This window comes from Sinohyriopsis cumingii, chromosome 16 (assembly GCF_028554795.1).
Source record: "Sinohyriopsis cumingii isolate HCF-2022 chromosome 16, ASM2855479v2, whole genome shotgun sequence".
Taxonomy (NCBI): Eukaryota; Metazoa; Mollusca; class Bivalvia; order Unionida; family Unionidae; genus Sinohyriopsis; species Sinohyriopsis cumingii.
The window spans coordinates 68,578,739-68,592,931 of NC_142976.1; the positions used below are offsets into that span (position 1 = coordinate 68,578,739).

A 14,193-nucleotide genomic window follows, 5' to 3' on the forward strand; every position below is an offset into this window, starting at 1 on the left:
AAAATGAAAGGCGTGTTATATTTGAAGCTTACCAGGGAACAAATATCAAGCCACCATCCACATATGAGAGGAAATAGCCCGATCTCCACAACAACCAAGAGTTTGACCTTGACAACTACATAACATAGCCCAAGAACTCGTCTGAACCTATAAGTAAGATATTAAAGACATTCAAGTTTAAAAATATCTCCCTGTAATAAAAGATTAATAAAGCCAATACTTATTATCTAATATTAGACAATGACTAGAGCTATACACATAAAACTGTTTCAACATGTACAATACCTTCTTATATTTTTAAATGCAGCAAATCGCAAAATATTTCAATACAATTTCACAAAGTATAAACATTCTGCAAACATTTAGCAACAGAAAAAATTATTTCTGACATTGCAATAAGCTGCACAATATATTATGAATGAATAAACCATGGTTAAATTTCATGACACTAAAATATCTTTTACAATTAATTTATTATCCACAATCTTGTTAGTGTATGTCAGTCATAAATATTAAATAATCAATAGGCAAATGTGTTCTTTTTTTCTTTTCGTCTCTATGACATAAAAAACTGATTAGTTCTTTATTCTTTTTGCATCTATACCTTACAAATGACTGATTATAACAACTACCTTTCTCTTCATGTTTACCAACCTAGTATTGGTATGATCTTTATTGGTTGTATGATAATTACATTAGGTTCTCTCACCCTAGTATTGGTATGACCTTTATTGGTTATATGATAATTACATTAGGTTCTCTCACCCTAGTATTGGTATGACCTTTATTGGTTATATGATAATTACATTAGGTTCTCTCACCCTAGTATTGGTATGACCTTTATTGGTTATATGATAATTACATTAGGTTCTCTCACCCTACTATTGGTATGACCTTTATTGGTTATATGATAATTACATTAGGTTCTCTCACCCTAATATTGGTATGACCTTTATTGGTTATATGATAATTACATTAGGTTCTCTCACCTTATACCACTTGATATCCAGGATTAGTGGAACCATTTTATTACAAACTAGTATTTAGTAAATGTAAAGAAAGTACTAATTTCATTCAGAGTTACATGTACAGTGTATAATACAATGGTTTGATTTGTAATGTTATGTATTTTTTCCCTTCAAACAAAACTCTTGTTTTAACAAACAAAACATCTCTACAGGCTGCTTGGAGTTCTTTCTGAATTAATTCAAATACATATTTCTCATACCCTGCAACAAATTGAAAATATCTGTTCCAAAATAAAGTTAAATTTAAGTGTGGTAAAAATTCTGCAAGTTTAAGCAAATATATTAATTTTCATAAAACTGTTAATTGATCTTGTACTATCTCATAAACACACAGGCATCAACTGACTGGAGTACAAAGATTACTATATCATAATTACAAATAGGTAAAAATGCTTAATCAAGTGAAACTTGAACAGATACATTAGTGTTTAACAAAATTTTGGTTTCTAAAATTCACTGGATAATGGTACTATAAAACAGTTATAAACCAGCTTGAAACAACCCCTATTATATGTACATGACAGCACATGCACAGGGGTCTTCACATCACGATGTTCGTCCATTCAGACCACAGTGGTCACTGAACTTATGGATGAGTAACCAGAACTATACAATTGCATGTTTTGGGAATTAATTCTAAACTTAAATGTGAAATCTTCTGGACTGTCAAACTTTTGGGGATGATTTGAAAACTGTAAACATTAAATTGCTTCTTCTAGTGGCAGATGATTAACTATCTCTACCTGATTTTAATTACAATTATATAATAATATGTACTCCTTTCAGTTACAATTAATTGCAATACATTGTTTCTAACTTGCTCACTTGAAGTCATACGGCTTAAAATACATGGTTTGGAGACCAAAGGCAAACAAAGGACTGACGATTTAATAACATCATAACTTTGATGTTTAATTTAATTGTTTCTGATAAAACATGACTGTATCTATTCATCAATGATGAAATGAATCATTAATGTGGATATATCAATGAACTATATACTTCTTTCCAACTGAATTGGCATACCACAAAGAACAAATATGGCACCACACACACCATGCAGGTGCATCTATTTTTAGAAACAGGGATTTTCTTAATATTACTACTCACTCTTGGTAGCTTCGGTACAACAATCAATAAATAGGATTGAAAATTTATGCTTTTAATAATTATCTATGCACTTGTTTCAACATCGTGGATTGTTTAGATATTATTCGCATCTCTGTTTTGTTTTTCTTTCTAATGTTCACAAGATGCAAGAAAACAGCTTTGTCCATACAGTGCTTTTTTGAATTCCACATGGCACTGTTCCATACTTTACCAATCAAACGAAAGTTTTTTTTAGGTTAAATCTTCCCTCACATAGTATTTATATTTTTGGTTTCTACCAATTGTATATTTTCCTTAATTTATGAGCCCAGTGAATTATGAAAACAGACTGTCTAATGCAGTGGTTCCCAACCCCCAGGTATCAACCTAAATCAGGGTAGCAAGGACATTCTGGTGGGTTTTCTTATGGTGGCAAAACTTAAAAAATTGTAGAAACTAAAACAAAAATTTCTTAGGATCACTGCAAAAAAAAAAATGTCTGGGAAACACTAATATAATGGAATAGAAGGCCGACTATGTGGACACAACGATGTCTGCCTCTATTATCTCCTCACATATTCACTTACAGTTATAGACTGATTTTTACTCAAAATATAATACAGCAGTTAAAGTCTTCAACAGATATATTTAGAAAGTGCTAAAACCAATCTATTCTTAAACACCAACTGCAATTTACATATTAATGTTTTATGTTTCAAAACACAGGTTAGTATGTTATCATCATCAAATGAAACTTGAGGAAATCAAACAGTGTTAACAAATGATAACTTGTAGGGGAAATGGTTAATAGCCAATCAACTAATAAAACATATACTGTGAATGAGCAAAAGTTTGTTTTCTCTTCACAACTGATATCAACATCTGCATGAAAAACATTTCACCAGGGGCTTACAACAATTAATTAGATACTATAGTGTATGGAAAGAGCACTTCAAAAGCCATAAACTATTTGTCACTCAATTTACATCCCAAAAAATTGTGAGGCAAAATCATTTTCACTTTCCTAACAGAAGTGTTTGCAATTTTTGCTGACTTAGCTACCTACTTCATCTGGTGGCAGGATCCATGTACACCTTAAGTTAATACTGGTTTCTTTTGATGCCACAAAGCATAGACTCTTTTATAATCTCATGACAATCAGCTACAGTGGATGACATTTTAACTGGGATTCTACTCTATCACAAGACAGCATATATACTTGCATTTAAGTTGCATCCAAATGTAAACAACATAGACCATGACCTGCCATCACATAATGTTCCAGCAGATCAGGGTCGATGTTGTTTGTTCTACTGATTAATTCCTGGTAACCTGTACACACCCTGATTTGCTGGCACATTATATGATGGCAGTTCTAGGTCTATGAGGTATTCAGTTGGACTTGACTTATAAACTAGTATTGGTGGTAAATAAACTTACTTTTTAAGTCGTGCTACAGAGCATATGAAGTACAGGATGATGAGAGAGAAGGCTATCACAACATAGCCAATAACTGTTGTAATAAGACCCTCAAAATGTGAGGCCACCATCTGCAAAATAAATTTAAAAAAAAGCTTGCCTTAATCACTAAGTAACTAATTCTGGCTTAAACATGGGGATATTGTGACACTTACCACCCTTCATTCACCCATCTGTCTGTCTTCTGCAAAACTGCTACATTAAAATTCAACAAACTTAATACATAGACTGTCTATGTGGTAACTATCTGCAAGAGGGGAATGACTTTTGTGTTACCTCCCCTGGAGTCCCCAAGATGGGGTTAAAGGTCAAACATACAAAATTTACAATTATTATTATATTTTTGAATATTTGTAATTTACTAAACAATACACATGCATTCAAAGCACACAAAAAAAACAACACAAAGCTCGTGATACATGTAATGGATTTAGGACTATAATAATCAATGGTCACTGTCCAGATAAAAGAGGCAGGTGGGGGAAAAATAATAAAAAGCATGTAAATTTGCTATGGTGAGCCATGGAAGTAGCTCCAACTCACAGCTATGGATCTGCAAGAATGTTTCATTTGCAACACTACAAGATTTTAAGCAGCTCATAGAAATTCTCTATGATTTTAAAAAAATGTACAATTAAAACCTGTGAAAATATGAAATTAATATAAATTCAAACATAGAAAATAATTTAATAAGAACTTTTATATCTTCAGTACTATTTAAACTTTAAAAATACTGTTAAAAATAAATATTTTTATATTGTGAAAATGCTTTGAATTTACCAAGTAATGCTTTTCTAACTTACCCAGTCATCCAGTTTCAGTCCAACCATTGTAAAATGACCAATATGATATGGGCAAAAAGCTGAAAATAATTGAATAAGCAATTACACATTAACTGTAGAAATTCACTAGATTTACCTTAAAGCAACCTTTGGAAAATCAGAAAACAACATTTGAAATGCATACATGTATTACTTGTAAATCAGAAAGATTGTTTCCTTATTTCAGGGATATATTTAAAGTATCATCATATTTCATGCCCACATTCTTCTATGTAGGCACTAGTAGTTATGGCTGACTCTGGAGATCACTGACCAGTGGGTCACAATGACACGAATCTTTGAGCATTGTGTATAGTAGTAATATAAATTTAATATGCAGAAACTGTTATTTTCTTGTTAGATTTACCGTGACCAAGAACACTGACATGGACCCCAGAATCATTACTTACTCATTTATTACTCTCTGTGGGAGTCATTCACAAGGTATTGGTGAAGCAACATACTCTCGAAAAGATATGCTGCAGAACCCATTTTCTCTTTGAGCCATGACCTTGAAATTTAGACCCTCAAATCAACAGGTTTTTTCCATACCTTAAGTGCATGCCCTCCTAAAAATCTGGTGAAGAAACAGAGTCTCAAACCACATTTATTATGCTGAATTTATTTTTCTTCTTTCAGGCACCATGACACTGACCTTTACCCTTCCAAATCAAGAGACTTCTTTATCTTCAACATATATGTCATCCACAAACTCTGCTGAAGGGACATGATTAATTATTAAAATTAGTGTTCAAAAACTATTGTCATAGTGAATTTGACGTTTGACCTTATGACACCAAATTCAACAGGCTCTTTTCTTGCCCAAAAGTACAAGCTATCCATAAAGTTTGGTCCAGGTATGATGGAGAACAACGTGCAGAAACCGTTTTTCTTCTTTCAGCCACAGTTACCTTAACCTTTGAATTTTGACTCCAAAATCAGTAGGGTTTATTCTTGCCAAGTGCAAGCCATCCACAAAGTTTTGTTCTGATCTGTAGAACTAATGTTATTATATCAAAATAATTTTTCTTCAATTAGTGACCTGGACCTTTGACTTCAAAATGAATAGGGTTCTTTCTTACCTTAAGTTTCAGCTATCTACAATGTTTGGTGGTGTTACATGCTATAGAACTGAAGTCATCATGCAGAACAGAAAGAGTTAACTAATTGACAAACAGCAAGGGTTCAGCATAATATACATTGCCAAAATGGCAAGGATATAGAAAATTCTTGACTCTCTTTAGTGAGACTTCCAGTTGTTTGCTTCTTCTGTGGCTAAAGTGTGCATTTTGAATCAGACAGCCTTTCTCCTATCACTAAGTTAACACAATGGTAAATCTGATGGAAAAAATTCAACTCATAAAAATGTGAAATTACATGGAAATTTTGACAAAACTCTTGATAAATTCAAATTAAGCTTGCAAAGGCTACAAAGTACTTAATGTGTGAATGAAGCGTGATTAAGAAAATGAAGAAAGTTGACAAATTACAAACACCTGGATATGCTGGCACTTCAAGCACATTTGATCAGTTAAGAGACAGAACATCTAAACATTTACCAAACTAGTAAAACATAAGCCACTTACCAAATACAAGAATGAATAATGTGTTCAGAGACACAACCCAGAAGACATGCTCCTGCAAGGATTTGGAAAAACAATCAATAACAAATATTTTAGCACTGTTACATTTGTCCTATTGAATGTCAACCATTTCACATTTAAAACTGCATGATTTGCTTATTCATCATTTGTATACTGTATTAGGTTGTTTATCATATGTATATTGTATAATGTTGTTGATCATGTGTATATTGTATAATGTTATTAATCATATGTATACTGTATAACATTGCTGATCATATGTATATTGTATAATGTTATTAATCATACGTATATTGTATAACATTGCTGATCATATGTATATTTTTTTATATGTTATGAATCGTATGTATATTGTATAAAGTTGTATAAAGTTGTTGATCATATGTATATTGTATAATGTTACTGATTGTATGTATATTGTATAATGTTGTTGATTGTATGTATATTGTATAATGTTGTTGATCATATGTATATTTTATAAAGTTGTTGATCATAGGTATATTGTATAATGTTGTTGATTGTATGTATATTGTATAATGTTACTGATTGTATGTATATTGTATAATGTTACTGATTGTATGTATATCGTATAATGTTGTTGATTGTATGTATATTGTATAATGTTGTTGATCATATGTATATTTTATAAAGTTGTTGCAACTGACAGTACTGACAAGCTGTAGTGATATTTCTTGAACAAAAATAATCATGTTTTGGAATTCGCAAACATAAAACAAGAATCCTCTTGAACGGACTGATGGTCTACTGGATAAATCTAGTTTCTAGGAACTCAAGACTAATTCTTCCTTTTAAAACCTGAGTGATTAAAACCATCTAATATTCTTCAGTGCTATCAAGATTTTCAAAATAGCTGATGTAGTGAACAGTGGATGTTAGATTGTGGCACCATTTTCATTCCGGATCAAGTAGATTTCACGAGATGTCTTCTTGGTAAAAAAAACCCATATCAATATGACCACCCATTCAGGGAAAATAGCAATGGCAAGATTTTTTTGGCAACCATCATGGGAGCCATACTGGATTTACAATCAGCACCATTTTCATTTCGAACCAAGTAGGTCTCTTAAGAAGTTGGTGAAAACCTCATGTTGATATTATTGTCCATTTAGGAGATACAAGTATTGTCCACAATGGCCACTTAGTAAATTTTCATTATTTTCATTTAGGACCAACTAGACAAAATAAAAGCTCCTTCAATGAAAATCCCAAGTAATAATGACTTTCCATTTAGGAATAGTAGCAGTAACCAGATTTTCATCATGGTCACTATGGTAACCAAATTGGATGTTCGATCAGCACCATTTTAATTTACAACCATAAAGACATTATTAGATGTCCTCTAGTGAAAACTCCATGTCGACATAATTTTTCATTTTTTGGAAAAAAACAAAAAGGTTTTCAAGATGGCTGGCATGGTGATCATACTGGAAGCCAGATTTACACTATTTATATTTACGACAAACTATACATCATTAAGAAGTTTTCTGGTGAAACCACAGAGTCAATGTTCACTCAATGAGAAGTAGTAATAATATGACTGTGGTAAACATATTGGAGGTCAGTTTGCTACCATTTTTATTTACTACCAGACATAGGAAGTCTTTCAGTGAAACAACCCATGCTGAAATGATATTGATTCAGAAGTAGCAAAAACAATGTTTTCAAGATGGCCACTTTGGTGGCCATTTGGGATGTCTGAGCAGCACCATTTTCATTTAGAACTAGACCATGGCATAAATGTGTGCATACAGTTTGATTTAAGAACAGTAGTGACATGACACTTGCATGAACAAATGACATGAAAAACCATTTCAAAAACTCTTCTGGTTTATGACCAGCAGAACAAAACAACTGTACCATTATAGTTCTGGTCTGGTTTAGTGTGTTATGGCACAGCATCACAAGTAGGTTATTTAGTACCAAAGCAATAGGATTAATGAGCCTTGCACAACAACTGATCCAATGGTAAGATTCAAATCCACTTCCTTCAAAATCCTATTTTATTTCTGCTAATGCTCTTTTATATGGACATGCTGCTTAAAGAATCATGTCAGTAGTGAAAATTACTGCTCAAGTAATATCACTTTCTAATCCAGTTACTGAGACTAATTATAATTTATGAACTTTTTTTTCAAATTAAGAACTAAAACAAAACATTTTAGTGAAAAGATGTATTCTTTGAATATACAATCTGTGCAAGCTGAACTCTTGCGCCAGTGTTTTGGACTTCCCAAAAATAACTGTCTGTAAGGTAAAGATTCTATAACCTGCAACTACCATATACCTTACTGATAAATATATGGCATTTAACGCACAACATATGCCTTACATACAAATGTCATTCAACCCATAATATAAGCCTTATACACAACTGTCATTCAAAAAATGACTATATAAATCTTACTGATATAAATAACATTGAGCTTGCAACATACATCTCATAAATATCAATCAACCCATGACAAACATACATTTTACCAACAACTGTCATTCAACTACAATATACACCTAACAAATGTCAGTCAACCCACAACATAAAATGGTAAGCGACTAAATCTGTAGCCGCTCACTGTTACAACTGTAGTATCTGAAACTATGTTAGTTTTATAAATTCCACAAATAATTTATTTCTCTATTATACAAAGGCAAAATTAAAAACAACTTGCTGTTTTGTGAATTAAATCAGAAATAGACCTAAAAGTTCTATCAAGTCTAAATATATGAACTTCAAATTGAATTTCAGTGATATTCCAAATAAATTACATTGCTGATTGTGTTTATGTGCCTATAGTCCTGAATATGCTAATGTACAGGTGGCTTTGAGTGTGACGATGTGCTGGGAGTCTTTTGATGTATCACAATAATATAATCCAAAAATGTCCTTGCCTGAATTCACCAAATCAATGTTCCAGTCCAAGAATACTGAGCACTTTATAATTCCAGTGAATAATAATTTTAATATATAAATCAACCTGAATGAAAAACTGAACACAACAAGACTAATTCTGTTTCAATATGTTACTGAAAGAAGTAGTAACTTTTAGATAAACAAGATTATATACCCCTCTACTTGACTTAGATTGCAATTAAAATTTTCTGAAAATACTGTCACTCAATGGAATTTTCCATTCTAGAAGATTCTAAGGTCAGAGGAAGACTGTATCTTTTATTTTATTTTCAGGTATACATTTACATTAATAATGATGTAATAATATATAATCCACAATAATAGATAAAATTTTAACTAGTATTCTGTTGCTTACAAAATAAATGTCGCTGGTCTGGTAAACTATGAACTTGATTTCTGGACAAGGTCAAGTACAAAATATAAATATACATAACACATATTCATTAAGAAAAGCCAAAAATAATACAACTTAAATACACATAACATCATTAACAGTAAATGACGAGGACTGCACATCAGCAGCATACTTACAGTAGATGTCTTGGACTGGACACCAGATTGGCCACTTACAGTAAATGACTTTGGCTGGGCATCAGCAACACACTTAAAGTAAATGACTTGGACTGGGAATCAGAAGCATACTTACAGTAATTTAATAAGGCTGGACATCACTAGTACACTTAACACTTAACAGTAAATGACTTGGGCTGGGCATAAGCAAAAGACTTACAATAAATGACTAGGACTGGGCATCAGTAGCGCACTTACAGTAAATGACCAAGGATGGACACCAGCAGCACACTTACAGTAAATGCCTAGGGCTGGGCATCTACAGCACACCTACAGTAAATGACTTGAGCTGGACATCAGCAAAAGACTTAACAGTAAATGACCAGGGCTGGGCATCAACAGCACAGTTACAGCAATTGCAACTGAATTAGTTGGTAAATGCAATGAAAATGTCTGCTACAAAGAACACAACCTTGTGTTCAGGCTGAGTTGTGTTTCTGCATTAACTGTACAGTTATTGTATTGGCATGCAATATCAATATTAGAAATGATTGTCAGTTACTGTATTGGCTTGCAATATCAATGTCAGGAATGACTGTCAGTTTTTTGTTATGTATACTTGATTTATTCTAATTGTTTGTTCGTTAGTTTTAATTTTTAAAAAATTCCATTACATGTTTTAGTAATGTAATTTAATTTACTAGAATTAGACATTTTCCAGAAATTAGTTTGACCTCTTTTTCGTAAATGCCTATTATTAGAACCTTCTATCTTAATGCTGACCTAGTTCCTGACCTTGACACAGAATTAGCAAGGGTTAGTAAACAACTTGGTTTTTTTTAATTTTTTAAATTCATTCTTAGTATTGATTTATAGGGTGGAATTGAGGCTGGACTGGGTACACGTGTTTTTACACTTGTAATAGCCTCAATTTTGAAATTCTGGTTTTACTGGAAGTGCGCAGTAGTCAGATATAATAGTGATGTAATGAGGCATAAATTTAGTTGGGCTTTTAAATACTTTGATGTCAATGTGGTGTTTTTTCTGTTGTGATCAATTGGAGTTTAATACTTTAATTTTTCTTCAAATTATTTGGATGCTGAGAGATTAATTCCTTTCCCTGGGAATATTTAAGTGCTCATACAGAATTCTTGGACGAAGACATTTACTGAATTTTTACTCGGAATTCAAACACCGGAATATTAGTTTCTGATATACAACATAGAACTGTTGACACGACAATACTATACTGGCTACAGTACACCATTTTGGATTTTCGTTGTGACTCAAACTCAAATTCATTAGAACATTTTATTACTAGGACTTCCAATTTTTAATTCTTGGATTATTCTTGAATTATTTTTGGACTTAATTCTTAAAAATGTAAGTTCTTTATTCCATATTTACATTGTTTTTCTAGGGAAATAAATTATTTATTAAATTTAACAAAGCTTGTTGTCTTCACTTTTTTCCTGTTACTGTTTATGAGAGCCTAAACACGTAACATATTGTATTGGCATGCCATATCAATGTTAGGAATTATTGTCAGTTACTGTATTGGCATGCAATATCAATGTTAGGAATGATTTTCAGTTACTGTATTGGCATGCAATATCAGTGATAGAAATGATTGTCAATTATTGTATTGACATGCAATATCAATCAATGCCAGTTTATTTGTCACCCTAAACAATCCCAGAAATTCATGTGTCCACATTTTTCTGTTACAAAAGAACCACGAAAACTCAACAGTACTATGGGTCAAGTCTTTGATTGGTTCAAGTTCATCCAGGTGGTAAGCAAGAAAAGCTAGTTTTTCATGTGGCACTGAATTTTGGGAAGATTAACACCGAGTAATGCGTGCCTGGACACGTAAATGTTACATCTCAAGCCAATAATAAAATGTCTCCAAAACATGCCCTTAATATCTGGTTTTATTTTTAAATGCACTTACCAAAAATACTAGAGAGCCATCTAACCCAAGGAGCTGGAAATAAACCAAGAAAGTTTGACATACATGTTCACCAAAAGAAGAAAGTGCATTGTTTAAAATCAAAATACTCCATATTCTGCCCCCCCCCTCCAAAATTCCATAGTATGTGAAATTTATAGTCATTTGCAAGTTTTTCTAAATGATCTGATGATTTTTACTTGTACAGGTAAATGGATCAAGCCAACATAGACATTTTGTTTAAAACAACAAATGAATTCTGTTTGAATACATTTCCAAAATGAATAGATAGGCTGCATATATGCCTTAATCATCATAAAAAATAAGTTTTAAGTAAATCCCAAGTTTAAAATAAATATTATTTACAATCTATTCAAATTTTTTTAGAAATGAGTGGCAACACCTGTATGTGAAATTGAATGAACATGTGGATCTCACTAAGCTCTCACATACAACAAAAACATTTATTCTGAATTCCTTTAGATTAATAATCAGTTATGTTGTGGAAGCATACGAAAGATTCGTAAGTGTAGATACTGATTCATAAGTATGAACTATAAAGATTCATAAGTGTAGATTCTGATTCATAAGTATGAACTATAAAGATTCATAAGTATAGATTCTGATTCATAAGTATGAACTATAAAGATTCATAAGTGTAGATTCTGATTCATAAGTATGAACTATAAAGATTCATAAGTGTAGATTCTGATTCATAAGTATGAACTATAAAGATTCATAAGTGTAGATTCTGATTCATAAGTATGAACTATAAAAATTCATAAGTGTAGATTCTGATTCATAAGTATGAACTATAAAGATTCATAAGTGTAGATTCTGATTCATAAGTATGAACTATAAAGATTCATAAGTATAGATTCTGATTCATAAGTATGAACTATAAAGATTCATAAGTGTAGATTCTGATTCATAAGTATGAACTATAAAGATTCATAAGTGTAGATTCTGATTCATAAGTATGAACTATAAAGATTCATAAGTGTAGATTCTGATTCATAAGTATGAACTATAAAAATTCATAAGTGTAGATTCTGATTCATAAGTATGAACTATAAAGATTCATAAGTATAGATTCTGATTCATAAGTATGAACTATAAAGATTCATAAGTATAGATTCTGATTCATAAGTATGAACTATAAAGATTCATAAGTATAGATTCTGATTCATAAGTATGAACTATAAAGATTCATAAGTGTAGATTCTGATTCATAAGTATGAACTATAAAGATTCATAAGTGTAGATTCTGATTCATAAGTATGAACTATAAAGATTCATAAGTGTAGATTCTGATTCATAAGTATGAACTATAAAAATTCATAAGTGTAGATTCTGATTCATAAGTATGAACTATAAAGATTCATAAGTGTAGATTCTGATTCATAAGTATGAACTATAAAAATTCATAAGTGTAGATTCTGATTCATAAGTATGAACTATAAAGATTCATAAGTGTAGATTCTGATTCATAAGTATGAACTATAAAAATTCATAAGTGTAGATTCTGATTCATAAGTATGAACTATAAAGATTCATAAGTGCAGAGTACTCAGATTCCAAAATGAGCACTCAGATTCATAAATGTGTACTCAGATTAATAAATGTGCACTCAGATTCATAAGTGTGGACTCACATTCATATGTATGCACTCATATTTGTAAGTGTGCAGCAAGATTATTATGTATATACTCAGATTCCTATACGTACACTCAGATTCATAAGTAAGGACTTAACTTACTCTCTCCCAAGTCAGCTCCTCTGCAGCTCTATCCCATTCTATTGGATTCCAGTTGTTGTCATCTGTATGGAGAAAACAACAGTATACCATATATACTCACTTATAAGTCAAGTCCAACTGCAAATAACACAGACCCTGATCTGTCATCATATAATGTGCCAGCATGTCAGGATCTATGCTGTTTGTTCTACTGATTAGAACCTATCAGCCAATGCAGTATGTGACTGCCAATCTGGGTCTGTGCAGTCTACAGTTAAACTTTTAAGTGAGTATATACGGTACTATAGAAGATTCTACTTCAGTATTCATTTGATATTAAATGTAAGAGTTGACTAAGTACAGTAATATATGCCAAAAGCTATATGCAGCAAGTTCAGTGCTGTTACATTAAAACATACTTGGGACCCTGGGAAGATGCTCTGAATTTGAAATGGTCACCCATTGATACAGTTTAGTATTTTATATCATTTTTCTATAAATTCTTGCAGTAATCAGAGAAGCCTGGCTAAATATTTTTAAAAATCTGCCATCCCTCTGTATCATGTATGTTTAAATGGAACAGCCCTCTGACTATTCTTAAAATGAATAACAAGTTCTACATATAACACAGACACAGGAAGTTCTCTGGATGCTTCAGGTCTTGGTGAAAACTGGCAATTAAGATAGAAGTATCTGTCCTCAAGATTAAAAACAATTCTCAGTTCTCACTAACAGTACAAGACTTCCTAACAAATCAGATGTCAGGCACCTTAATAAAGCTCAACTAGAACTCAAATCCTACTCAAAACTATTCTAACCAATCAAAAGATTGCAATTGTATATTTCAAGTAAGATTTCCAAAATCTGGAGTAACATTTATAACTTGAAATACAGAACAAAGTTTTATGAAGGAGGCCTGAATGACATGTTGTGTCTGAGTTTTTAAGTGTTAGAATGACTTAATCCTGAAACAAGAAGAACCCAAACAATATATCAATCTGTGATAAACAGCCTTCAACCCTTCTATATACCAACACTGGGATT

At 31.8% G+C, this 14,193-nt stretch overlaps 1 protein-coding gene across 1 annotated transcript in view; it reads right to left on the minus strand.

Annotated features, from left to right (window-relative positions):
• Window positions 1-14,193, minus strand: part of LOC149780725 (E3 ubiquitin-protein ligase MARCHF6-like) — a 101,132-nt gene that overhangs the window by 52,924 nt on the left and 34,015 nt on the right. Inside the window, exons 8-13 of the mRNA XM_089937776.1 lie at window positions 13,171-13,232; window positions 11,415-11,447; window positions 6,004-6,055; window positions 4,400-4,458; window positions 3,558-3,667; window positions 33-147 (exon numbers count right to left, since the gene is read on the minus strand). Coding sequence (XP_089793902.1) covers window positions 33-147; window positions 3,558-3,667; window positions 4,400-4,458; window positions 6,004-6,055; window positions 11,415-11,447; window positions 13,171-13,232 — 431 coding nt within the window. The remainder of the gene's footprint in view (window positions 1-32; window positions 148-3,557; window positions 3,668-4,399; window positions 4,459-6,003; window positions 6,056-11,414; window positions 11,448-13,170; window positions 13,233-14,193) is intronic.